The 26,614-nt window shown below is 43.0% G+C and overlaps 2 protein-coding genes across 3 annotated transcripts in view; one reads left to right on the plus strand and one right to left on the minus strand.

The window, feature by feature from the left end:
• Nucleotides 1–24,049, minus strand: part of TRAPPC12 (trafficking protein particle complex 12) — a 318,722-nt gene extending 294,673 nt beyond the window's left edge. Inside the window, exons 1-2 of one of the 2 annotated variants that reach the window (XM_030198921.1) lie at nucleotides 23,983–24,049; nucleotides 9,738–10,984 (exon numbers count right to left, since the gene is read on the minus strand). In XM_030198921.1, coding sequence (XP_030054781.1) covers nucleotides 9,738–10,979 — 1,242 coding nt within the window. In that variant the 5' untranslated portion in view covers nucleotides 10,980–10,984; nucleotides 23,983–24,049. The remainder of the gene's footprint in view (nucleotides 1–9,737; nucleotides 10,985–23,982) is intronic. The other variant, XM_030198920.1, reaches the window with a different exon arrangement.
• A 72-nt stretch (nucleotides 24,050–24,121) lies between these two features.
• The window catches only part of EIPR1 (EARP complex and GARP complex interacting protein 1), a 329,744-nt gene continuing 327,251 nt past the window's right edge, over nucleotides 24,122–26,614 (plus strand). Inside the window, exon 1 of the mRNA XM_030198922.1 lies at nucleotides 24,122–24,224. Coding sequence (XP_030054782.1) covers nucleotides 24,183–24,224 — 42 coding nt within the window. The 5' untranslated portion in view covers nucleotides 24,122–24,182. The remainder of the gene's footprint in view (nucleotides 24,225–26,614) is intronic.

Genomic DNA, 26,614 nt, shown 5'->3' on the forward strand with positions numbered 1-26,614 from the left:
GAAAGGCATGGAGGTCGATGCAGGCGTCGACGTCAGAACCTGTTCCGGGCGTGGAGGCTGTTCCGGGCTGTCCAGAGTGGAACGCATCGACACCTCCTGAACAGAGGGTGAGCGGTCCTCTCGGCGCCGATGCCTACGGGGTGCCGACTCCTTCGGCGACCCAGAGCTCTCGGTACCGACATGGGAAGGGGACCGGTGACGATGCTTCTTCGACTTCTTGGGACGAAGCATGTCACCGGAGCTTCCCGGTACCGACGAGGAGGACGTAGAATCCAGCCGTCGCTTCCTCGGGGCCGAGACCGAAGAAGGTCGGTCTCGGGGGGGCTGTACCGCAGGAGCCCTCAGGGTAGGGGGAGACCCACCCGAAGGCTCACCGCCACCAGCAGGGGAATGGACAGCCCTCACCTGCACTCCAGACGAAGCACCACCGTCCGACGACATCAGCAGACGAGGTCCCGGTACCACCGACGTCGATGCAGCTGTCCGATGTCTCGGCGCCGATGCAGAGGGCCGATGCCTTGATGCACTCGATGTACTGGCCGCCGAGGTTGAAGGTCTGGACGCTGAAGACGTCGATGCACTCGATACCCCCGGTGCCGATGCCGACGAAGAGCCCGAGAACAAAATGTTCCACTGGGCTAACCTCGCTACCTGAGTCCGCCTTTGCAAAAGGGAACACAGACTACAGGCCTGAGGGCGGTGCCCAGCCCCCAGACACTGAAGACACGACGCGTGCCTGTCACTGAGCGAGATTACCCAGGTGCACTGGGTGCACTTCTTGAAGCCGCTGGAAGGCTTCGATGTCATGGGCGGAAAAATCACGCCGGCGAAATCGAAAGACGAAATGGCGAAATTTGGCACAGAAAAAAGGGAAAATTTCGACCGGGGCCTAAGTAAGGCCTATCCCGACGACGAAAGAAAACTTAACGGGGCGAAAAACTCGAAGTAGAGGAAAGGAAAAACCAAAAATGGTTAATCCAAATAATTTCTGGAATTTCTCACAGAAAGTTGTCAAAAACGACGCGCGAGGCCGACTTTTCGGGGCACGAACGGTAAAACACAACCGTACCGAGCGCGGAGAAAAGAAGACTGGCCGGCACAAGCCGGTTTCGGGCGGGAAGACGGCCGCGCATGCGCGGTGCGCATCGGCGCGCGAGGACTAGCAAAGGCCTTTGCTAGTGAAGATTCCGATTGGAGGGGCTGCCGGGGACATCACCCATCAGTGAGAACAAGCAGCCTGCTTGTCCTCGGAGAATTTCATTTTTGACACACATCCGATACATGCGACTGAAAAATCATTTTTATTTTCTGTCGTGTTTATCGGTTGCACGCCAAGTGGCATTTGGTGCGCGTAGGTCATTACTTCCCGGTTACCGCGCGAGACTTTACCACTAGGTCAATGGCTGGTGGTAAGGATGAGACCCAAAAATGGATGCACAGCAATTTTCATTTTGCCACACGTCCATATTCGGCAAAATTGTTTTAAAAAGGCTTTTACAGGTGCGATGAAAAATGTTTTTGCACGCGCCCAAAACACGCGCCTATACTACTGCAGGCCATTTTTCAGCGCACCATAGTAAAAGGAACTCTTAGCTAAGACATCAGATTAGTCTGACCCACACTCACCATTCCATCATACTTTTGTTGCTTTTACCATTAGGGATGATTCATAGCAAATTCAAGCAATTCTAACATGCAAAGAGAAACAAGTAGTCAAATTCAGCCCTAACACTTGATAGCCACCTATGCTGTTGTCTGGCAAGTTGCTCTGCACAGCTATCATATTACTTGCATTTTACTTTGAGTTCATTCCTCCTTTGTGAATACAATGATTCTTTGCATTTCCTTTGGCTAGAAAAGGAGTCTCTCCTGGATGCATCAAGTCAGTGGGAGAGGAGGGGCATTTTCAAAACAACGTCCAAGTCAGAACTGAGATGTCCTGCTCATAACGTTCCAAAAAAAACGTCCATCTCACAGCCATTTTCGAACAGGAAAAACATCAGGGTTTCCTGGCTGAAAATACGTGAGAACGTCCAAAAAGAACAGCGATTTTCCAAAACAAAATGTCCAAATTTTGAATGCAAAAAAACAGGGACAATGACGTCTGGCAGCATTTGTACAAAAATGGTCGCATAGACATCCCTGCAGTGCAGAGGGGTAGCCTAGTGGTCAGTGCAGTGGACGTTAATCCAGGGCACACAGGTTCATATTCCACTGCAACTTTTATTTGAAATAGTGAGCCCTCCAGAGACAGGGAACTACCTACTGTACCTGAATGTGAACTACCTCAAAAGCCCAAAGGGCTTAAAAACCTTTTGGTCTGGATGTATTCCTACAACTGGAACATTCTATAAACCATCTCCTAAATTATCACAAATCGTTCCTTAAAGAACGTACAGTGGAAGTTTTCATCTTAAAGACTCTTCACTGCTCTCATTGCGCTTCGATCTACAACAAGACATTTCAATTAAATAAAAGAAACTATAGCCTAGCCACTCAACAAGTATGGGAAAAGGATTTGAACACCCACATACCAGAGGAATTATGGAACTCATTTTGTATCCATGGCCCTAGAGTCTCTATGTTCACATCAATCAAACAATCCATATATTTCATTTATCATCGTTCACTTTGGACTCCCAGGAAAGCAAGGGCCAGTGGTCAATCTCTGTCGGATCAATGTTGGTCATGTGCCAAAGCAATTGATACACTTTTACATATGTTGTTTGAATGTAGCAATCTCCAAATTTTTTGGTCCATGGTTTGGAGTAAAATATCTGATATCCTTCATTTGTCAACTACTATCTCCTTGAAACTTATTATATGGAAATCAATTATCCTACCTGAAATATCTGATGAATTGGACACATTTCTATCTGATTTTCTAATATCTGTCGCCCTTAAACTCATTGCTAATCATTGGAAGGATAATTTACCTCCTTATTTCCACATGTGGTGGAATTGGGTTATATTAAGGGCCATATTCGAACGGGGCCGGCCATCTCTAAGGGCGGCCACCACTAATGACGGCCCCGTAAACCGGAGTACCCGACCATATTATCAAAACAAGATGGCCGGCCATCTTTCGTTTCGATAATACGGTCGGGGCCGGCCAAATCTCAACATTTGGGCCGCCCTTAGAGATCGCCGGTGTTAGAGATGGCCGCCATTGGTTTTTGCCGATAATGGAAACTAATGGCAGCCATCTCAAACCTGGCCAAATGCAAGCCCTTTGGTCGTGGGAGGAGCCAGCATTTGTAGTGCACTGGTCCCCCTCACATGCCAGGACACCAACCGGGCAACCTAGGGGGCACTGCAGTGGACTTCAGAAATTGCTCCCAGGTGCATAGCTCCCTTACCTTGGGTGCTGAGCCCCCCAAAACGCCCCCAAAACCCACTACCCACAACTGTACACCACCACCTTAGCCCTTAGGGATGAAGGGGGGCCCCTACATGTGGGTACAGTGGGTTTGGGGGGGGGGGGTTGGAGGGCTCACATTTACCACCACAAGTGTAACAGGTAGGGGGAGGTGGGCCTGGGTCCGCCTACCTGAAGTGGACTGCACCCACTAAAAACTGCTCCAGGGACCTGCATAGTGCTGTGATGCTGGGTATGACATTTGAGGCTAGTATAGAGCCTGGCAAAAAAATGTTTTTTATTTTTATTTTTTTGGGTGAGAGGGGGTTAGTGACCACTGGGGGAGTAAGGGGAGGTCATCCCCCATTCCCTCCGGTGGTCATCTGGTCAGTTGGGGCACCTTTTTGAGGCTTGGTCATGAACAAAAAGGGACCAAGTAAAGTCGGCCAAATGCTCGTCAGGGCCGGCTTTCTTTTTTCCATTATCGGCCGAAGCCGGCTATCTCTTAACCATGCCCAGTCCCGCCTTCGGTACACTGCCGACACACCCCCTTGAACTTTCGCCAGCTCCGCGACGGAAAGCAATTGAAGCCGGCCAAAATCGGCTTTCGATTATACCGATTTGGCCGGCTTTAGAAGTCCGGCCATCTCCCGATTTGTGTCAGAAGATGGCTGGCCTTCTCGTTCGAAAATAAGCAGGATTGTATAAGAAATATTAAACTAATTTAAGTTGTACTTTCCAGAAATCTCGTAAACTGTTAAAATGGAAAACTTTATATTAATCATTTATCTAGTATATAAATCACAAAGGTCTGTCACTTTGTCATCTGAGAATATTTATACTTTGATCCTGGATATTCACTCATTGCACACATGATCTTTCTGTAGCACTTGTAGCACTTGTTGTACTGTTCTTGTTAATAATATACATTTGTGACTTGTTTATACCTGAATGTAACTATATATTTCTGTATTTTCAATTATACTCAATAAAATATTTTTTTTTAAAAAGGGCTTGCAGGTGTCTAATACTTAGGTAGAGTAGGTATACCTCTGTTTCTGGAGTGCTCACAATTTAAAGGAAAAAAAGAAAAAGAGAGCTGAAGTGGGAATTGAACCTAGGTCTTCATAATTATAAAGGTACGTGGAAATTACCCTTGTTTTACAGTCATAGCACATAGCACATAAGCACTGCCATACTGGGAAAAGACCAAGGGTCCCTCAAGCCCAGCCTCCTGTCTCCGACAGCGGCCAATCCAGGCTTCAAGAACCCGGCAACTCCCTCCCCCCCCCAAAAAAAAAAATCATAATGTTCAATGGACTTTTCCCTCAGGAATCTGTCCAAACCCCCTTTAAATTCCGTAAGGCCAGCTGCTGTCACTACATTCTCCGGCAATGAGTTCCAGAGTCTAACTACACGCTGAGTATAGAAAAACTTTCTCCTATTTGCTTTAAATCTACCATATTCTAGCTTTATCTTGTGTCCCCTGGTTTTGTTGTTGTTTGAAAGTGTAAACAAACGCTTCACATCTGTCCACTCTACTCCGCTCATTATCTTGTAGACTTCTATCATATCACCCCTCAGCCGCCTTTTCTCCAAGCTGAAGAGCCCTAATCTTCTCAGCCTTTCCTCATAGGGAAGTTGTTCCATTCCCTTTATCATTTTCGTCGCCCTTCTCTGCACCTTTTCTAATTCCTTTATATCTTTTTTGAGATGCAGCGACCAGAATTGGACATAATACTCGAGGTGTGGTCGCACCATGGAGCGATACAATGGCATTATAACATCTTCGTGTTTGTTTTCCATCCCTTTCCTAATAATACTCAACATACTGTGCGCTTTCTTAGCCACAGCAGCACTGCACTGACTCTGAGCTACTGTTCAGACCAGCTTCCTGATTTGTTCAGATTGACGTAATACCTGATGCTGTCATAGGTCCCGGTTTTCCTTTCCAGTTTCACTTTCAGGAGCCAGGGTGGGGAACGGCAACCACTGCAAGATTCATAAGGGGTCATGCCTCAATCCCTTAAAGGGTCAGCTGCTCAATCAGAGCACTTTTTATACCCTAGATATGACTGTAACAAGTGTAATTTAGGACACCTTTTTTTTTTTTTTTATTTGGATGTTTTTTCCCATTCGATTATCGCTGTTGGACGTTTAATTTTGGATCCTCCCTATTCCCATCCAAAAGACGCCCACAACATGCCCCCTTGCTATTTGGATGAACTGCAGTTTAGGAAACCTATGGAACTTTGGAAGGCTAAGTGCTTTGAAAATATGCCTCATAATGTGCTAATCTGCAATCCTTTATACAGATAATGGTACATAAGTATTGCCATACTGGGACAGACCAAAGGTCCATCAAGCCCAGCATCCTTTTTCCAACAGTGGCCAATCCAGGTCACAAATACTTGGCAAGATCCCAAAAAAGTAAAAAACATTTTATGCTGCTTATTCCAGAAATAAGCAGTGGTGTTTCCTCAAGTTCATTTTAATAATGGTCTATGGACTTTTCCTTTAGGAAGCCGTCCAAACCTTTTTTTAAACCCCGCTAAGCTAGCCAGGTCATGCATGACCCATAATGAAGATGTACCTTCAATAATTCCGTAAGAAACCTACTGGCTACTGTTTAACTTGACTTGCACATCACAGCAGTCCCATATAATATGCTGGAACTCTACTCTTTCCCCAACTACATGTGGAGTTGATCTGTGTTCTGGTAAACATTTGATGAAGCTCTCCTGAGCACTGCAGCTGAAGAGGAGCCGTAAGAAACAAAATACTCAGGAGTTTACCATATATCCTTGATCTTTATCAAAACTTTATATACCATCATACAAACAATACTGCTCAAAGAAGTATACAAAAGCATATTCATAAAAAGAAACAAAAACATAAAACATACTCCTCTCATAACACAATCTACGATACTGTTACCATAAGAATGATTGCACAGGAAATAACCAAATTTTCAACAATCTTCTAAATGTCTTAAACAATTCACAGCACAAGAAATTTAAAAATGGCTAAAAACCTAGTTAACATCAGTCTTCAATCTCAATTCCTTGAGTACATTGTTCCACCAGATTGATGCTACGACAGAAAACATTCTTGTTCAATACCTCTCCCCTTTTACTGCAACAAAAGGGACTTTGAGTAAATGCTCTTGGTTTGATCCAAACTGATATCTTAGGGAGTATCTACACAATCTATATCTTAAATAATTTGGAGCGTCATTCTTAAAACGTTAAATGTTAGATACAAGATTTTAAACTTCACTCTAGACAATACTGGAAGCCAATGGAGTTCAATTAGTAATAGTGCTGCACTGTCTTTTCCTGATGTACCCGATAAAAAAAAAACAGGCAACTGAATTCTGAAATAACTAAAGTTCCTAATCCACTTTTTGGGCAAACACAACAGCAGTGCATTACAGTAGTCCAGAGCAGACAACACAAAAGACACCACCACCGTTTTCAAAGCTTGAAAGGACAAGTAATGTCTCAATCCCCACATCTATTTAAGCTTTCCATATGCTGCTGCTACATCTTGCTCTTGTGATTGAAAAATCAAAGAAGGGGGCTATCATAACTCCCAAATCTCCAACACTCTTTTGTTTTGAAGTGATCACAGTATTATCCACCTTCAAAATTCATGGTTATATCTGATGTTCCCTTCCTACTAATTCTTAAGAGTTTTGTTTTATTCCCCTAGCAACATTCAGCAGGTTATCAGATACATGTGTATATCATCCGCAGAAATATACCTCTCGCAACCCAATTTCCTGATGACACTTCCCAATAGCTAAAAAAAGATATTAAACAACAAAAGAGGAGAGGGCTGAACTTTGAGGAATCCCTATGCCACAAACTTTTGGTGCTGATAGGTTTCCATCATTTCCACCCTCACTGTATGTCCTTCCAAAAAAAAAAAAAAGAATGCAATCCAGCCTGACACAAACCTTCCCCTCTTCCTTGTGATACAACCTTGAATGGTCAACTAAATCAAAGGCTGTGAAAAGGTCTAACAATAACAGTAGAACCTAAGCATCTCTTGACAAATGACCAAAGATGGAATCCTCAACAGCTACCAGTACGTTTTCTGTATGGGATCCCCTTCTAAAACCCAACTGTGCAAGATCCAAAAAAGTTATAATTTGACTCTCAACAATTTTATCCATAAGTTTAGATATCCAAGGCTGTTTGGCCACGGGCCTATAATTTGCAAGGTCTCTCAGGTCTTTCTCCTTTTCTTTCAATAATGGCCTAATAATTACCATTTCCACTCAACAGGTAGCACCCCTCCCAATAAAGAGGAATTGACCATAGAAGTCAATAAATCCAGGCCACCTTCACCCAGTCCCCTAACCACAGCTAAGGGATAGTCATATATAAAAAATGGATCTGGCTTAATTTTACACAGTATCAAATGTATTTGAGATGAGAAGACTGTAATAAAATTGAAAAACAAATATGTAGTTGATCTAAAAGATCCAGCATGGAAAAAAGAAGTAGATCTCAAAAAAAAAAGGTCGAAGATGTGCAAAATATTCAATTTATTCACCACAAAAAAAATAAATACATAGATAATTATAAGCCCAACACGGCCATGTTTTGCCCTCTCAAAGAACTGCGTCAGGGGCTTCAAACAGAACCCAGTGGTGCTGACAGAATGCTTCACCTACTGGTTTTAAACTACTCTCTCCTCAGAAGCAGCAGCAGCAATGGTGTTGGGCTTTTAATTATCTATGTATTTATTTTTTTTAGAGGTGAATAAATTGAACATTTTGTACATTTTGCACATCTTGGAGTTATTTTGAGATCTACTGCTTCTTTTTTCTGTAATAAAATTAAGCAACTGTTCCTGCTCAGGCCTCAAAAACTCCTCTACCACATTTGATGGCAATAATTGAATGTTCTTTCTCAAACTCTCTATTTTCTGAAGAAAATAACCTCAAAACTAAATCACTTGAATGTTTAATCCCAGGTACTGAAGATCTTTTATTTGCTCCATACAACTTATTCATTACACTAAACAGTTCTTTTGTAGGATTTTTAACTGATAAAATCGTTTCCAAAACGTAAGCACTTTTTTCTCTTCCATAATACTCTTTAATTACCTTCATTTAAACACCATACCATTCTCTCCGAATACCCACCTCCTCTCCTTTTCTCCAACATATCTCCAATTTCCTTTTCCTTTTTTTAAGTTTCAGTGCCTCTTTGGAAGGTCTATATCCTTGTCTACTATCATTGATCCTACATGCCTTCATTCATACAACCCATAAACATATCCGTCCAAAAGTCTATCCTAGTCCTTTGATTTCCTATTATAATAGCCCATGATAAACTAGGAGACCACCATATCCCCCGGGAACAAGAGTGACAGTAGAGAGACACAAATTTCTTAGTCCATTAGGTACTATCTTACTAGTATATGATTTGATCTTCTTAATATAAAGAACCAAAAGAATTTTTAACAGGTGTGCAATAGGGGAAGGTTCAACATTCACAAGCAACACTTCCATTTTGTGAACATTTAAGATTCCAGAGGGTTGCACTAATGTATGAAACATCATCTATTCTCTAATGTAATTTTTAATCTACACAACAATTTATTTTAGCAACATAATGAGGATAACCAGATCTATGAAATATCCAGCACCTAAAAAGTTTGCAAGGGATTCTATTAAAGCCACTTAATGAGAAATTTGGATTTACTTACCATCATGTAAGCTGCTTCCTGATTATTAATAGAATGTTATTAGCAGTTTCTTAGTATTAATCAAAACTCTCCTATGAGGACTACTAGTATTAACAACAAAAGATGTGCCATAATGGGTCAAAGTTCATCAAGCCCAGCATCCTGTCTCCTTCTAAACTGTCACTGTATACTTCAATTTCTTTTCTTATCTCTCCCTACATTCTTCCTTGTGAACTCTGTTCATCTGGAAAATTGCTCTTGGTAAGCCGCCTAGGCTTATAGATGGGTGGAATATAAGAAATTTATAAATAAATAATTACTACCTTTCCTAATTTGCCACCTCTTTTCTCCACTCTTAACTTGTTACACTGTTTGCCTGGAACAGACTTAGTATGTCATGTTCTCTCTCTAGCCATCCTTTACATTTTAACCACTTCTCTATAATAACATTCTCCTACAACCTCTTGCTTGCCATGTATATTTGTCTTGACTAGACTGTAACCTTTCAGGATCAGGAACTATGTCATACGTGTCTGTATGGTGCAGTTTAGAAATAAACAGATGTAAAAGTAGTACACTTGGTTCCCCCCCCCCCCCCCACACCCAAAAAATAAGAGTGCTAATTTCCAGATTCTGCATTTGAAACATACATTTAATTATAGATCAAAAGTCCTACCTGTATGTTGTCAAATTTTAATCCTGGCATGGTGAGATTATCCTTGTCTATAAAGATAGTATTGTATTGCTGTGTGGCCACAGAAATTAAAATAGCTTGAGTTTCCTCAGAAGGAAGCCATGCATCCTGTCTTCGGTCTAGTTCACTCATGTTCAGAGCTGTGGCAAAGGGATCATCATTTCCAGCAAAAACAGTCTGTATCTCAGAAAATGGCTTTGGAGACTGAGGTATCTCGAGAGTTGCTGCAGAATTTCTGACAATACATGACTCTCTATTCCCCACAAAAAACTTGGGGCTTGTGCAATCCTGAGAGCTATCTATTGCCTGATTAGAAACGGTGACATTTTTTTCCAGAACAGTAGCTCCAGCATTTGGATTACTCACAGAAATAAAGTTGGATGAGGTTGTAAATGAATCAAAAAAATCAGACGCTGGGGAATGTGTGCTTCCATTATCAGCAAAAAATTTGCTTAGGCTGGGACTTGGTTGAACAACTTGTGGAGGAGGTTTTCCTGGAGTCTGAATTCCACTTCCAAAACTGGGAGACTTAACCATTTGGGGTTCAAATCCACCGTGAAGCAACAGTGGTGATTGAGAACTAACCTGGTTAAAGATGGTACATACTGGGATGGGCTCATCCTTTGGGGATGGCTTGCTATCAAAAGGTTCTGATGCTTGTTCAGCTTTACTTTTGGTTATATCTTCTGCTGGTTTATCAGCAGCTGCTTCATTTTCCACTTTTTGCTCATCAATAGATGGTTCTGATTTCTCCTCTTCCTTCAAAGGCAGCTTTTCGGAAGCTGAGTGGGGATCATCTTCTGGTGTATTTTCCAGGTCACTTCTATTGTTATTTAGAATATTACTCTCCTTTTCATCAGTCACTTGTTCACACCTGTAATCCTCTCTGGCGTCCATTTCCTCTACAATATCTTGCAGGCACCCTAGCTCACCTACATCGTCTTCACTGTTATTGGGAGAATCTGAAATTAAGACACTTTCCATCATCTGTTCATTAAGCTTATATAGAAAGTTATTTGAATCTTCTGAGATGGTCACATTTTCTTCTGACTCCAATGCATCTCCATCAAGGTCTATGGTTTCCTCTTGAAAAATAAATTCTTCTTTTTCTACCTTAGCTTCATCTTGGAATGTGCACACTGTCATCAAGGTCATTATTTCACCTGTATCTTCTGCTGAAGCCTTCCTTTCATCCTGCTCAGTGATGACTTCAGTGGTCTCCATTATTCCTTAAAAACAGACACAAAGATTGTCAGTTTCATGTTGGATCACAGCATTAATTCTAAACAAATGGACATTTACTGTTTTTGGGTTTTTTTTATAAAATTAAAACTGGGTATCATGGCCATTAGACAGGGCAGGCAAGACAAATGGCCCATCTAGAATTCCAAACTGGAGTGGAGGAGTACCATGCTGTTGTGTTCCTAGTTGTCACTGTTACTAAAGTGGTGGCAGAGCAGAGGTAAGCTCCTGTGTGATTCAGATGTAGATTTAATTATCTTTTCTTTTAATAAAGCTTATTACCATGAAACTTAGTGACTGACCTGTATATCTTACTTAATGGTTGCTGCTGTGTGAACTATGTAATTTGCTACTGGTTGCTATGTGTCTGGCCTACTGGTTGTGAAGCACAGCAATATCCATTGGCCTGGGACAATTAAAGTAAAGTGTAAAACCTGAGGAGGTTTGATGAACAGGAGACAGCGTGGCATCACAAAGCTGAAGCCGGTCCACCTAAGGTGGTTTTCATTCTCCCCAATGCAGCTGCCACCATCTTGGTACACCAAAAACAAGGTAATTGATAGAGCAACAAGCTCCAACTACTGGCTTCAGCCAGTATGCTCTTGTCTCCTCCTGTTCATCAAACCTCCTTGGTAAAAACATCTAATATTCCCCACCCAGTCACTTAGGGTGCAATTACGTGTGTTAATGTTTAGAATACTAGCATATACAGTGGTGGAAATAAGTATTTGATCCCTTGCTGATTTTGTAAGTTTGCCCACTGACAAAGACATGAGCAGCCCATAATTGAAGGGTAGGTTATTGGTAACAGTGAGAGATAGCACATCACAAATTAAATCCGGAAAATCACATTGTGGAAAGTATATGAATTTATTTGCATTCTGCAGAGGGAAATAAGTATTTAATCCCTCTGGCAAACAAGACCTAATACTTGGTGGCAAAACCCTTGTTGGCAAGCACAGCGGTCAGACGTCTTCTGTAGTTGATGATGAGGTTTGCACACATGTCAGGAGGAATTTTGGTCCACTCCTCTTTGCAGATCATCTCTAAATCATTAAGAGTTCTGGGCTGTCGCTTGGCAACTCGCAGTTTCAGCTCCCTCCATAAGTTTCAATGGGATTAAGGTCTGGTGACTGGCTAGGCCACTCCATGACCCTAATGTGCTTCTTCCTGAGCCACTCCTTTGTTGCCTTGGCTGTATGTTTTGGGTCATTGTCGTGCTGGAAGACCCAGCCACGACCCATTTTTAAGGCCCTGGCGGAGGGAAGGAGGTTGTCACTCAGAATTGTACGGTACATGGCCCCATCCATTCTCCCATTGATGCGGTGAAGTAGTCCTGTGCCCTTAGCAGAGAAACACCCCCAAAACATAACATTTCCACCTCCATGCTTGACAGTGGGGACGGTGTTCTTTGGGTCATAGGCAGCATTTCTCTTCCTCCAAACACGGCGAGTTGAGTTCATGCCAAAGAGCTCAATTTTTGTCTCATCTGACCACAGCACCTTCTCCCAATCACTCTCGGCATCATCCAGGTGTTCACTGGCAAACTTCAGACGGGCCGTCACATGTGCCTTCCGGAGCAGGGGGACCTTGCGGGCACTGCAGGATTGCAATCCGTTATGTCGTAATGTGTTACCAATGGTTTTCGTGGTGACAGTGGTCCCAGCTGCCTTGAGATCATTGACAAGTTCCCCCCTTGTAGTTGTAGGCTGATTTCTAACCTTCCTCATGATCAAGGATACCCCACGAGGTGAGATTTTGCGTGGAGCCCCAGATCTTTGTCGATTGACAGTCATTTTATACTTCTTCCATTTTCTTACTATGGCACCAACAGTTGTCTCCTTCTCGCCCAGCGTCTTACTGATGGTTTTGTAGCCCATTCCAGCCTTGTGCAGGTGTATGATCTTGTCCCTGACATCCTTAGACAGCTCCTTGCTCTTGGCCATTTTGTAGAGGTTAGAGTCTGACTGATTCACTGAGTCTGTGGACAGGTGTCTTTCATACAGGTGACCATTGCCGACAGCTGTCTGTCATGCAGGTAACGAGTTGATTTGGAGCATCTACCTGGTCTGTAGGGGCCAGATCTCTTACTGGTTGGTGGGGGATCAAATACTTATTTCCCTCTGCAGAATGCAAATAAATTCATATACTTTCCACAATGTGATTTTCCGGATTTAATTTGTGATGTGCTATCTCTCACTGTTACCAATAACCTACCCTTCAATTATGGGCTGCTCATGTCTTTGTCAGTGGGCAAACTTACAAAATCAGCAAGGGATCAAATACTTATTTCCACCACTGTATGTATGTATGCCAGCATGCTACTTAAGTGCTCTTTTGCAAATACCACTTAATTTACACAGCAAGAATTTTTAAGGGGGACATACACTGGAGTGGAGTATAAGTGGGGCTCCCACTTATGTGTGTAACTTACAGAACACTGTTAGTAAAGTAGGTACCTGCTGAACTTAGGTACTTGCACTTACACCTGCTCTATGGCTGGCATTAACTGCTCACAATTAAATGTTAGGCATGTTAATACCTGGTTATGTTGATAATATAAACAGTAAAAGTAGGTACCTACATTCCTTTATACAATAGGCTCCTATTGCACACCCTCTGAAAGCCTAATTCTAAGTGCCCTGTTACAGAATTGCTCCCTTAGTCCCCAATGTCTTCAATCCCAAATTCCCCACTCTCCTACTCTGCCCAATTGACACCAAAGCCCTGATTCTCTAACCACTTCCCAATACCCAGTCAATCTCAGAATCTGTGTTGTTCTGCTCTCCCACTCAAACAGGGCTGGTATTAGACGTTCAGAGGCCCAGGGCAGAAACCAGTGAGGGGGCCCAAAAGCTGGCCTTCAGCCTATGCCTCCTTTAGCTTGAGGGAGGTTTGGGGTCCAGGGCAATTGCCCTGTTTGCCACCCCATAATGCCGGCCCTGAACTCAATCTGAGTCCTCACCTAATGGTGAGTCCCTGCTCCCCACATCCCTGTGTACCTAGTATTCACCTTCCTGTCTTCTCCAGTATTCTACTACTACTTATCATTTCTATAGCACTACTAGATGTACATAGCACTGTACACTGGACATGAAGAGACAGTCCATGCTCGACAGAGCTTACAATCTAATTAGGACAGGCAAACAGGACAAATAAGGGATAAGTGAATTAATAAGATGGGAATGATAAAACATGTGTACTGAAAACATGTGTATTGAACAAGTGAGTAAGTGTTAGGAATTAAAAGCAGCATCAAAAAGATGGGCATTTAACCTAGATTTGAAGACGGCCAGAGATGGAGATCGACGTACTGGCTCAGGAAGTCTATTCCAGGCATATGGTGCAGCAAGATAAAAGGAAAGGAGTCTGGAGTTAGCAGTGGAGGAGAAGGGTGCAGATAAGAAAGATTTACCCAGTGAATGGAGGTCCTGGGGAGGAGTATAGGAAGAGAAAAGAGTGGAGAGGTACTGAGGAGCTGCAGAGTGAATGCACTTGTAATTCAACAAAAGGCGTTTGAACTGTATGCGGAAACGGATAGAAAGCCAATGAAGTGACTTGAGGAGAGAACTAATGAGCATAGTGACACTGGAGGAATATAAATCATGCAGCAGAATTTTGAACAGATTGAAGGGAAGAGAGATGGTTTAGTGGGAGACCTGTGAGAAGCAAGTTGCAGTAGTCTAAGTGAGAGGTGAAAAGAGCGTGGATGAGGGTTCTGATAGTGTGCTCTGAAAGGAAAGGATGAATTTTGGTGATACTATAGAGAAAGAAACGACAGGTTTTAGCAGTCTGTTGGATATGTGCAGAGATGGGGAGAGAGAGAGGAGTCAAGATGATCCAAAGGTTACGAGCTGATGAGACAGGGAGGATGAGAGTGTTATCCACATAGATAGAGAATGGGGGAAGGGAAGAGGTTAGTTTAGGGGGAAAGATAAGAAGCTCAGTCTTGGTCATGTTTAGTTTCAAATGGCAGTGAGACATTCAGGCAGCAATGTCAGACAGGCTGGCTGATACTTTGGCCTGGATTCCTGCTGAAATTTTTGGTGTGGAGAGGTAGACTTGGGACACAGCAGACAAAAGTAGAGGCTGACCAAAGATGAATCCACCACTGGAGATATTATCCAACAGTCTTTTATTGATGCAAATAAAAAAAGATCTGGGAGTCATCAGTGTAAAGGTGATATTGAAAACCATGGGATGAGATCAGAGTACCAAGGGAAGAAGTATAGATGGAGAAAAGAAGAGGTCCCAGGATAGATCTCTGAGGTATACCAACTGATAGTGGGATAGAAGTGGAGGAGGATCCACCAAAGTATACACTAAAAGTATGAATGGAGAGATAAGAAGAAAACCAGGAAAGAACAGAGCCCTGAAATCCAAATGAGGACAGTGTATCAAGGAGTAGGCGGTGAAACAATCTCAAAAGCAGCAGATAGATCGAGAAGGATGAGGATAGAATAGAGAGACCTATGGATCTGGCCAGGAACAGATCATTGGAAACTTCAGAAAATGCTGTTTCAGTTGAAAGAAAAGGGCAAAAGCCAGATTGAAGTGGATCAAGAATAGCTTGAGATGAAAGAAAGTCAAGACAATGGCGGTGAACAACCGTTCAAGTATCTTGGATAGGAAAGGGAGGAGGGAGATGTGGCGATAGTTGGAAGGACAGGTAGGGTCCAATTAAGGTTTTTGAGGAGTGGTGTGACTATGCCATGTTGAAGGCATCTGGAACAGCCGCAGTGGAAAGTAAAAGATTGAGGATATGACATACAAGGGATAACAGTAGGAGAGATAGTACTAAATAGATGGGTGGGAATAGGATCAGAGGAACAGATAGTTAGTTTTGAGGAGGAAAGAAAATGATTTCAGAAAAGGAAGAAAAGAAGGCATGGGTTGAAGAAGGGTTGAGAGAATGGACTAAAGGAAGGAGAGGTGGAGGTGACTTAGTTGAGAATTCAAGTTTAATCTTGTGGACCTTATCATGAAAGTACTCAGCTAGAGTCTGGGGAGAAAGTGAAGGGGGAGTTGGAGGTAAAGGCACTTTGAGGAGAGAGTTCAGTGTGGCAAAGAGACGTTGAGGGTTTGAGCCAAGAGAATTTGTCAACTGGATGTAGTAGTTCTGTTTGGCAAGTGAAAGAGCAGACTGGAAGGAGGTCAGAAAGAATTTGAAATATATGAAGTCAGTATGGGAACGGGATTTCAGCCAAAGGCATTCGGCAGAGTGGGCACAGGAACATAGGTAGCAGATTCTAGAGGTCAGCCTCAGTGAGCTGTGTGTGTGTCCAATTATGGCCCTGGCACCGAGACCCTGAAGAAGCAGCGAAATGCTGGCCACCGTCGGCTCAGGGCTGGATGTGAAAGACTACACAGCTTAACACTTGAACGGGCAACAAGGTCCATTGAACGGGCAACAAGGTCCATTGTGTGCACCACCTCTAAAGATAAGTGCGAATGTTTATATCAAGTGCTTTTGAATAGTGTTCTACCTATACTAAGACTAAGAAAGAAAAAACATAGAGGTTGCGGTATAATCTTCACCCATACCTTATCACTATAAGAAGTGGAGGTTTATGGTACTACATAAGGTTTTTTGGCCGATGATGAAGAGAAGATCATATAGATCTGTTTCAGCTCTGTCAGATTATTAAATATCTCGGAGCTCTTTGAGGCCTTTTTCCTTTCTGCACTGTAGTGCACGCTTTTTGTGCACTCTTTGTTAGCCAGTGCAGCATTTATATACTTTTGTCATTTTTTGAGTACGTGGATTTTTTTTAGTTATTTGCTAGGTTGCTAGTATCTCCACACCACATTTGATTTTTAGTTGGTTGAGATTGAACAGGACTGGGGTGGGGGAGGATGTTTAAGTATGAAAGTTATCAGATGATGGTCAGAGAGGGGAAGAGCTGAGGCACAGAAACTGGAGAGTAAGCAGTTTGAGAAGGTAAGATTAAGGCAGTGGCCATTCTGGTGTGCGGGGGCAGTGAAGCACAGTTGAAGATTGAAAGAGGATGTTAAAGTGACAAACTAAGAAGCATAAGAGTCAGAGGAATCATTAGCATAAATATTAAAATCCCCAAGAGGGAAGGAGATGAAAGTTCAACAAAGAAGGAGAGCCAGGCATCAAAGTCAGTGAGAAAGGAAGAAAGGAACATCAGAGGGTCGATAAACGACTGCTGCTCGGAGAGGCAGAGGAGCAAATAGGCGGATGGAGTGGACTTTGAAAGAAGAAAAGCAGTGAGACTGAGGTGGAAGAGGTTGAAATCTACAGGAGGGTGAGAGTAATAGCCCAACACCACCTCCACGGCCAACCAGGCAAGCAGTATGGGAGAAAAGGTAACCTCCATGACACAGGGCCGCAGTTGAAGCAGAGTCTTCAGGGCAAAGCCAAGTCTCAGTTAAGGTAAGCAGATAGAGAGTATGAGAGATAAAAAAGGCGTGGAAAGTTTGTTGCAGACAGAGCACATGAGAAAGGCAGGGAAGAAGAGGGGAGGAGAGAAACAGAAATTAGATTGGAGACATCACGGTGTGACCTGCACAAATAGGATGAAAGCTGATGTGGAAGACTAGGATTGGGAAAAATATCCCCAGTGGAGAGCAGGAGAAGGAGCAAGAGAATAGGAGAGGCATGATGACAGCGACAAAGGCAAGATGGACTTAGATAGAATGGAGATGGTTGAATGGAAAGAAGGAAATGCTGAAGGTTGAGAGTTGGGAAGAAGGGAGAAGACAAAAGAGATGATGAGATGATGAAAGCAGAAGGTGGGCAGTTTGCTCCTGCAGTATACAGTGGCTTCAGATAACAAGATTAGGTAGGGACAGTACCAAGAAGAGAAAGTGTACTGCAGTCATAAGAAGTAACTGGGAGAAAATATAAAGTGTATAGAGAAAATGATCCGGCACCTGGAGTGAAGGAGCAGATCGGAGTGTACCTGGGACTGTGAGGATATGCAGATGGGCTGCAAGTCCTCCACAGCACCTGAAAGGCAGGTGGTAGGAGCGCTGGGCACCTGGAGCAAAGGCTCTGAGTGAAGTGGATCGGAGTGGACCGTGGAGTCACCTCGGAGAAGGCTGTGAGGATATGCAGATGGGCTGCAAGTCCTCCACAGTACCTGGAAGGCAGATGGGAGCACTGGGCACCTCCCAGTCAAGAAAAGGCTTACCAGGGGTTAGGTCGAAACCAGCATTCCTCCCCATGAGGGTCACCAATATTCTCCCCTCTTCCCCAGCTGTAAAAGACTAAAGTACAAGCAGATACACGATACTACATTCTCATACTTGGACACGAAATTGTGGAATGCACTGCCTACAGACCTGAGAACAATCAACGAAACAACTATTTTTCGCAGATCTCTAAAGACATATCTCTTCAACAAGGCATAGAATGAGAACTAACGGCCACACAAATCCGCCTGACAACCCACTCAGCCAAGATAACTCACCTACTATAATTACCACTCAGCCAAGATAACTCACCTACTATAACTACCTAATCACTATAACTACGTAATCACCCCTTTCTTCTTCCTCCTACCCTTACCTAACCTCGACACAATATTAAATGTATCTGTCACCCTGCAATGACTTTGCTAACAAAATATGTAAGCCACATTGAACCCGCAATGACTATGTTAACAAAACTATGTAAGCCACATTGAGCCTGCAAATAGGTGGGATAATGTGGGATACAAATGCAATAAATAATAATAATAATAATAATTATCTTCCCTCCCTGATGTTCCTCTCCCTCTCCCAATATGTCTCTGCTTCTTTCCTGATCATCTCTTTCTCTTGTCTCTGCCCTTTCTGCAGTATCCTCCTCTCCTCTCCTGCTTCTCCTTCTGCCCTCTTCCGTTAAAGAAGTTTTAAGCTGAGACCTTGTTTTAACAGTATGGCATCAATTTTTCAGTAACTCAGGCAAGTTGCCTCTCCTTCCTGCCTACCTGAAGGTGCCTCCCTCGGGCTTAACTTACAATCCCTGGTGGTCTAGGGGTGTAGTCATGGCAGGAGTGATCCCCAGTCGCTCCTGCCCATGCTGGCTCTGCTCTCAGATTGGCTGTCATTTTGAAAGTACAGCTGACATGGGAAAGAGAAACTGGGGAACACCTGCCCTAAATATACCACTAGACCAGCAGGGATTGTAAGGTAGTCTTGGGGGGGGGCACTACTCTTTGCATTCTTTTTGTGGCGTAATACAATTGCAAGTAATGCAGTTATGATTGTGCATATAGTTTATATGGTAAGTTACCATATGTCCGGTTTTACCCGGACATGTCCTCTTTTTGAGGACACTGAGGGGCATCTGGGCAACTTTTGCCAGCCTGCTCATTTGTCCAGGTTTGCAGGCTGGTGGGTGGACGGGCAGGCGAGCCTCAGGGTGTCCTATCCTCCCCTCCTTTACCTTATTACCGTGCCCCTGGTGGTCTAGTGGCCTCTTTGGGAAAGGAAAGAGCCCCCTCTTTCCTGCCAGGTGCGGTTGCAGACCTGTCTTGCTCCTGGTACTGCTTCAAAATGGTTACCAAGAGTTTAAGCAGTGGTCTCGCAAGACCTTCGCAGAATTCTTGCAAGGTCACTGCTTGAACTCTTGGCAGCCATTTTGAAGTGGCACCAGGAGCAAGACAGGTCTGCAGACACACCGAATAGGCCACTAGACCACCAGGGCACCATAATAAAGTACAGGAGGGGAGGGGATGTGAATGGAGTCATGTGGGTGGAGGGAGGCTGGAAAAAAGATTGGGGAGGCTGGAGGGGATATACATGGGGGCAGAGTGAGGAAATCTGGCTTTCTTGGGGAGGGATCAAGGTGACGGGACAGGGCGGGAGTGTGTCAAGTGGCAGCGTGTGGTATTTTGTGTCCTCTTTTTTCTGACAACAAATAAGGTAACCCTAGGTAAACAGAGTGTTCTAAATACATTTATTTATTTATGCATTCTTGTATCCCACTATTATCCAAAAACAAGTTTCGATTCAAAGTGGCTTACAATTTACATTTTGGGCTACTCCAGCTGTAAAGACCTAAGCCCGGTGCCAGGCAGCCTTAGATCTATGTCTATACAGGGTAATCTGGTTTAGGATAAGCTGAAAAGGGCTTCAAAGGCAACTTCAGCAGCTGGAACCAAGGACAGTGTTGGGCAGACTTTTATGGTCTGGGTCCCGCAAATGAAAAGATGGATTTGGATAGGCTGAAGTGGGCTTTGATGGCAACTCCAGTAGGTGGAACATAAGAATAGAGCTGGGCGGACTTCTACGGTCTATGAGCCAGATGCACTAAAGTCGTCGTTAGAGCCGTTCCCTACCAAATTCCATAACAAATCGGTAGGGACCGGCTATGCATCAAGGAAAGGGAATGCAAATGAGCTACTCGTTGTAGCTCACTTGCATTCTCTATTCCATCGTAAAACAGAGCAGCAAAGCATTACACTGGCTGGTCTGCGCATGCCAAATACGCAAAGACGCCGCGCCACTCACCCCCTGCTGCAATAATAAAAACAAAAGTGCAGTTGAGGCCGGCCATCGAAAAAAAGCCATCCGTTTTCGCCATCATTCCACACCCCACCCGCCACAATAATAAAAACAAAAGTGCAGTTGAGGCCGGCCATCAAAAAAAGCCATCCGTTTTTGCCGTCATTCACCTCCACAATAATAAAAAACGTCTTTTTTGGTCGTGCTTCCACTCAGCTGAGAGACCTGGAAGTCTCTGAGCCAATGACTTTTTATAGCGGTTTTTCATCAGTTTTCAATCCCGCGCAGCCCCAACGAGAGGTACAGACTTCTTGTTAGAGTTTCCAGCGTTAAGGCAATTGAAAAAGCTTAGTGCATCTCATTACAATAGGGTTTCTACACAATTTGCTCATCTGCATTCTGTTTTCGTTAGCTGCTACTGTTGTCGTAAAATGGCTTTTAGTGCATGCCAGGGTTTACAACTTGATCGTTAATGGCTCGTTATTGGCTCATTAGGTTTAGTGCATCTGGCCCTCAGTCCCAGAAAGGTCAAAGAAAAACTTGTGATAAAGTGTATAATATCACACTCATTGTTGATTGGATCATTAATTGATAATGAGTGTGACTGCTGGGCAGACTGGATGGACCGTTCAGGTCTTTATCTGCCATCACTTACTATGTTACTATGTTATGTTACTCAATGCAATGCCGCATCTAAGGAACCTGAAACTCCCTTTGTGAAAACAGAAAAGTTTTCAGATTTGTCCTAAACGATACATAATGCCGGCAGCATCGCAGAAGTAGAGGTAAATAATTCCATATAGTAACCATTTGATTCTGAAGTGATAAACAGAAATGTTTAACTGATTTTAACTTGTTAAATGGAAACCACAAAAAAAATTGATTCTGAGCGCTAGCTCTATGTAATAGTGCCACTAGGTCTGTCATATCAGAAGCAGCATCATCAGATAAAACCGTAATTTTTCAGAGCATAAAGTCCTCTCATTCAGTAACATCAATGGACTTTATTCTCGCTTGTGCATTAGGCTGGTATAATGTCCTGTGACAAGGCAGTAGCTCAGGCTTGTCACAAGAGTGGGAAAAAGCCCTACTACAGGTCCCAGAAGGCACTGGGGCACCAGATCAAAACCTGGAGTGGAGCTACCTTAATGGAACAGAGTTGTTAGGGCAACATGAATCCCTCGGAATCTGTTAAGGAAGTCTCAGCACTAAGCAGGAGGGGAGCCATAAGGAAACAGCAAACAAGCTCTTACCTGGAAAGAATAACAAAGAGTGGGAAGTTCTGGGGTTGTGTATCTGTTGCCCAGGGCAGACACAAGCCATCCTATTCTCTCCACAGGAAGGGAGAGAAGCTAATCTCCAGGCCTATCAGAGGATCCTCAGAGAAATCCTTTGTGAAGGATTCCTTCTTGGGACAGTAGCAAGGAAGTACTCAGGTAATAGGAGAAAGCTGTATGTCTGTGATCAGTGGGGGAGGGGCGGATAGGTTTCCTGAACTCCACACAGTAGCTAGAGCCCAGGGAATGGGGCTAGGTCTTCTGGGAATTGTAGTCCGGCCCTATATCCTATAGAAAGAGGGCTGTCATCTCCTGGGGGAGGAAACGGGCGGAGTTCTAGAAGCTATAGAAATGATTTGCAGTAGTAGAAGCACCTGGCAGTCCTCAGCTCTAAAAAAGGGTTTTCATACCAACAGCAAAGAGAGAAGGAAGGGAGGAGGGAACTCTCTAAGAGCTAGCCAGCTGGGAGAAAGTGAGCGGGCTACCTAACCCAGGGCAGTGAGGACCCCAAAGTACAAGCTGGACCAGAATCAAATATTTCCTAAAGGCAGGTGGGAAGCGAGGAATGTGGCTAAGCCCAGCGTGATAGTAAATGTAAGGAAAGACCCAGCCTGAAACAGAGAGGCCTGAATGGGACCACCATGAATATATCGTTCAAGGGGGTTTTCCCTGAAATATGTTGAAGCCATGGGGGGGGCTGTTAACCTTTTGTTTATTGGACTGTGCTTTGTGGTTTTGATTTGTGTTGTTGCTGGAAAGTATGGAAATATTTTGGGGTCAAATAAAAGAGAAAACCTGTACTGGATCCGTTTGAGGCTTTGACTTGGAGTTATAGAAATTACTAAATTCGGAGTATGGACAGCCATCCGGTGGTCTGAGAAGCACTGAGCCCAGGGTCTTGTCACAGTCCACAGTTTAGACCAGTGTCTGGTCTTTGTTACCCTATTTTAGTAAGAATCTATATCATGCTTGTCCTTAATCAGTTTTATAAGTAAATACAAAATGAGATACATCTCAATGCTACTTGCTCTTGTTACTTGTGCACAGTTTGGGTAAGCATAAAAAGCTGATATGATTTTTTTTTAACATGTTCTCACAAAGTTCCTGTCTCAGAGGATATTTAACTACATCTGCATTGACTTGGGAACCTAAATGTGCCAGACTTACAGAGAAGTCTTCTTAAATTCTTTGTTAAAATGGATCTCTCTTGGGACTTGAGGGTAATAATCTCCTGTGGGTTTAGCAGAGGGCTGATGATTGTAAGCTCTGACAACCCCCAGTGGACCTCACTGGTTCACAATTCACATTCGCACAACCAATCTTTAGTTTTCAGTTTCTGAAAGGTTGTCAGTCCATGAGCGCGCGACATTTACCAAAATGCCATTTTTGGGGTCTAATAAAATCCAAACACATTTATAAGAATGACTAAAAAATTCAAATACTGTATAGTTTTTTATGCTAATTCTGATGAAATACATTTTAACATTATGGATGCAAAATCCAGTCAAACAAGTTGACTCAAAGTGTGCATCAAAATTGGTCACGACTCATCGGAACATATTTGGACCAATATTCAGACCGCAACAACTTCCATGCAAAGATATGGACTTGAAATTTTGAACAAGCATTATGCTTGTGCTGGACATAATACTGCCAGATTTGCAACTAACCAGCATCTATAACCACCCTGCAGGATCTCTTCAAAGTTGGCACTGTCAGTGCAAATGGTAAAATGTACCAAAGTTCAAAGCCAATTATTTAAAAAAAGTCTGCCTGAATCAGCTTGTGAACAGTATCATCTGAAAGAGAAAATTGTGCTCTACAACACTGCTATGTTTTTGTTTTGCAATGCCACCATTAAGTAGCCATTTACTCAGGTCAAAGTATGTTATATTTAGTACGCTTGATTGCACTAATTTTTCATTTCTAGGAAATTGAGTCTTTATAGTCGCTTAAAAGTATTGATATAATTATTTATTCATTCGTATTGTCCAATGGCTCAGCCGGACCTATTTGTCACCCTTTTGCCTTAAAATACTTTAACAGCATCACCTTTACTCATACGAACATTACCATCTGCAGAAGATAAGAAGAGAGTGTAAGAAAGCTAGAACAGCTTTAGATGCTTCTTAAATAGGTACAATAGAAGATGTTTCTGTCCCGAGAAACATCATTCTGCAGGCAGAGATTAAGAGCTGACCTAACTGTAATCCTACAGCACTGAAAACAGATACAGAACAGAATCTCACCTTCGCTCTGCCACTGCCAAGCACACGCTCTTTACCACCGATGCTGCCGGGAGGAGTCCGCAATGCGCCTGCGCAAACTCTGTCAGTGAAACCCGGAAGTGTGATGTACGGAAGCCTGGAAGTGTCGCAGAAGCTCCATTGGACGGCTGTGTGTGGTGCGCGAAGATTTAGGTAGCAGGGCAGCAGTGAGTGGGCTAAGAATGGAGGATGAGGCTCCAGTTATTTACGGGCTAGAGTTCCAGGTTCGTGTTTTTAGGATCTAAACCCTTATGTAGACCACGTTTACTTTTCTGTAACTAGGGAAGGGGGTGCTGGGTTGTTGTGGCAGCTGCTGCGACTTCTGGAAATAATCACTTATTGTTTAGTTGAGCGTTTTGTGTTGCTACTAAGCATCACGTATTCTGTCATATTTAATAGTCTAAAAACAACAAAGAGTCCAATTCTGTTGTTTTTCTGATATTTAATAGTCTGAAATGTTTGCATTGCAGCTCTTTTAAGGGTAATAGGCATACATTAGATATTTCCTTAGAAGATTATTCCTCCTTTTTTTTTTAATCTGAAGAGTACACCTTTTTGCAGACATTAGTATTTATTAGGGTTTATTTACTGCCTTCTTGAAGGAATTCACTCAAGGCGTGTACAGTAATGATTTGCATGAAGATAAACTTTTCCACCAACTCCTCTGTAACATGAAACTGATGAACCAAATTGGACCAAGGATTGATACTCAAGGCATTCTGTTGATAGTTTTTCCATTTTTATTCACTGTTTATGTTGAAGTCTTCACTGACTCTTTCGTGCTTTAGTGTGAACAGAGACAGAGGAACATCTTTGGTTTGTTTGGTCCCTTCAGTCAATATCTCCTGCTCCACCCCAAACTCTTAGTTGTTGAACCTGGGTTGGTGGAGTCATGGCCCTTCTGCCATTGAGTGTGAATTCCATTTATCATTACATTTTGATACCAAACAGACTTACCAAGTCTCCCGCTTTCACAGGTCATATCCAAGAATTTCTGCTTAGCAGTCTCATTCTCCATGGCAATAGGCAATGTGTTAATAAGATCATCTCTTGCTGCCATGGTGCCAGTCTCATAAGAGCTTCAAAATCTCTCAGCTGTTAACTGCAAACCTGGTCTGCTGTAGCAAGAAATGACATTTTATTATGGCATCTCCTGGTTCTGGATGGCCATGGAACTGAGGTGTGCCACCAGGACCCTGGACAGAATGGGAGGGGCTGGGATGTGTCTTAAAATCTTCCTCTCAAAAATCAGGCTCCCTTGGCAACTCTGAGTTAGTGAGGCTAATCTGTTAAAGTACATTCTTCTTCACACCCAAATTATGATTACAGGTTATTCAAATTTCAGCTGCTGAAGTTGTTTGCCTTACAGCAAAAGAGTCTGTGTTGCAAAAATTCCACTGGTTATCAGTGGAATTTCATATGAGACTTAAGATTTTGACTGTACATCTAATACCCTGTGTGGTTTAGGGCCAGAAAAGTTGGTGAAGAGTCGGCCCATTGTGTTTTAGGAAGGATGTTGCAGCCCTGTTATCTTGTAATGACAATGTTAACAAAATTTATGTAAGCCACGTTGAGCCTGCAAATAGGTGGGAAAATGTGGGATACAAATGCAATAAATAAATAAATAGTAATATAGTAAATAATAGCAGATAAAGACCAGCATGACTCATTTAGTTTGGCCAGTAAGGTGGTTAGGATTATATCTGCTGCTTTGTACAGGTTACTCTATTCTGTTGGGGGGGGGTGTTTTGTGTGTGTGTTTGTGAAAGTCTTTGCATTGCGTTGATTGGAAATGCTCACTCCTTGCTCAATAGGGATCCTCTTTGTTTAACCCATGCCTTTTTGTCTGACCTAGAATGTAAACTGCACTGAACCATGGAAAGGGGATATTATAGGTATAAAAGAATCGATTTGATTTAAATTTCATCACTTTCATTGTTCTTACCAACTTGTTAGGAAGGCATTCTAAGCATTCACCAACCTTTATGTGAAACACAAAATTCTTGGTGTTGCTTTTAAACTTTCCTTCTTTCAACTTTATTTCATTTCCTCTGGTTCTACAGTTTTTTCCTGTTTTTGGAAAAGGTTTGATTGTTCATTAATACCTTTCAAGTATTCATATCTCCCAGATGCCCCCCCTCCTCTAGGGCATACATACTCATATTTCTGCGCAGGCCTCGTACCATACTAGATTGTATTATTAGCTGCATTTCACTTGCTGTCACTTGCTTCTGTTTCAGCTTAACAGTAATACTGAGCTCTACCCTTCTATTCTGTTCTTGGTATTCGCTAAGATTTGCCTTTAGTAGTAGTTGTTCATAGGTTTTTAAATGTCTGTGGTTGGTGCCTACACCCTTTAAAGTATAAGCTATTAGACCATCAGTTTCTGTACCCTTTTTGCTTCTCTCTTTCTATGGGGTGGTAACCCTTTCTTTTCACCAAAGGTTGTTCTTACTTTTTAATTCATTCTCTATTGGCTATAGCCTTGGACTGCAGGTATGTGAATTGCTTTGCTACATCCCACAAGTTCTGGACTGATCTGTGGAATATTGAGGAAGGAAAATTTATGTCTTACCTGATTAACCTTTTTCCTTTAGTCAGTCCAGAAACTCGC

Source organism: Microcaecilia unicolor, chromosome 3, assembly GCF_901765095.1.
Source record: "Microcaecilia unicolor chromosome 3, aMicUni1.1, whole genome shotgun sequence".
NCBI classification, from domain to species: Eukaryota; Metazoa; Chordata; class Amphibia; order Gymnophiona; family Siphonopidae; genus Microcaecilia; species Microcaecilia unicolor.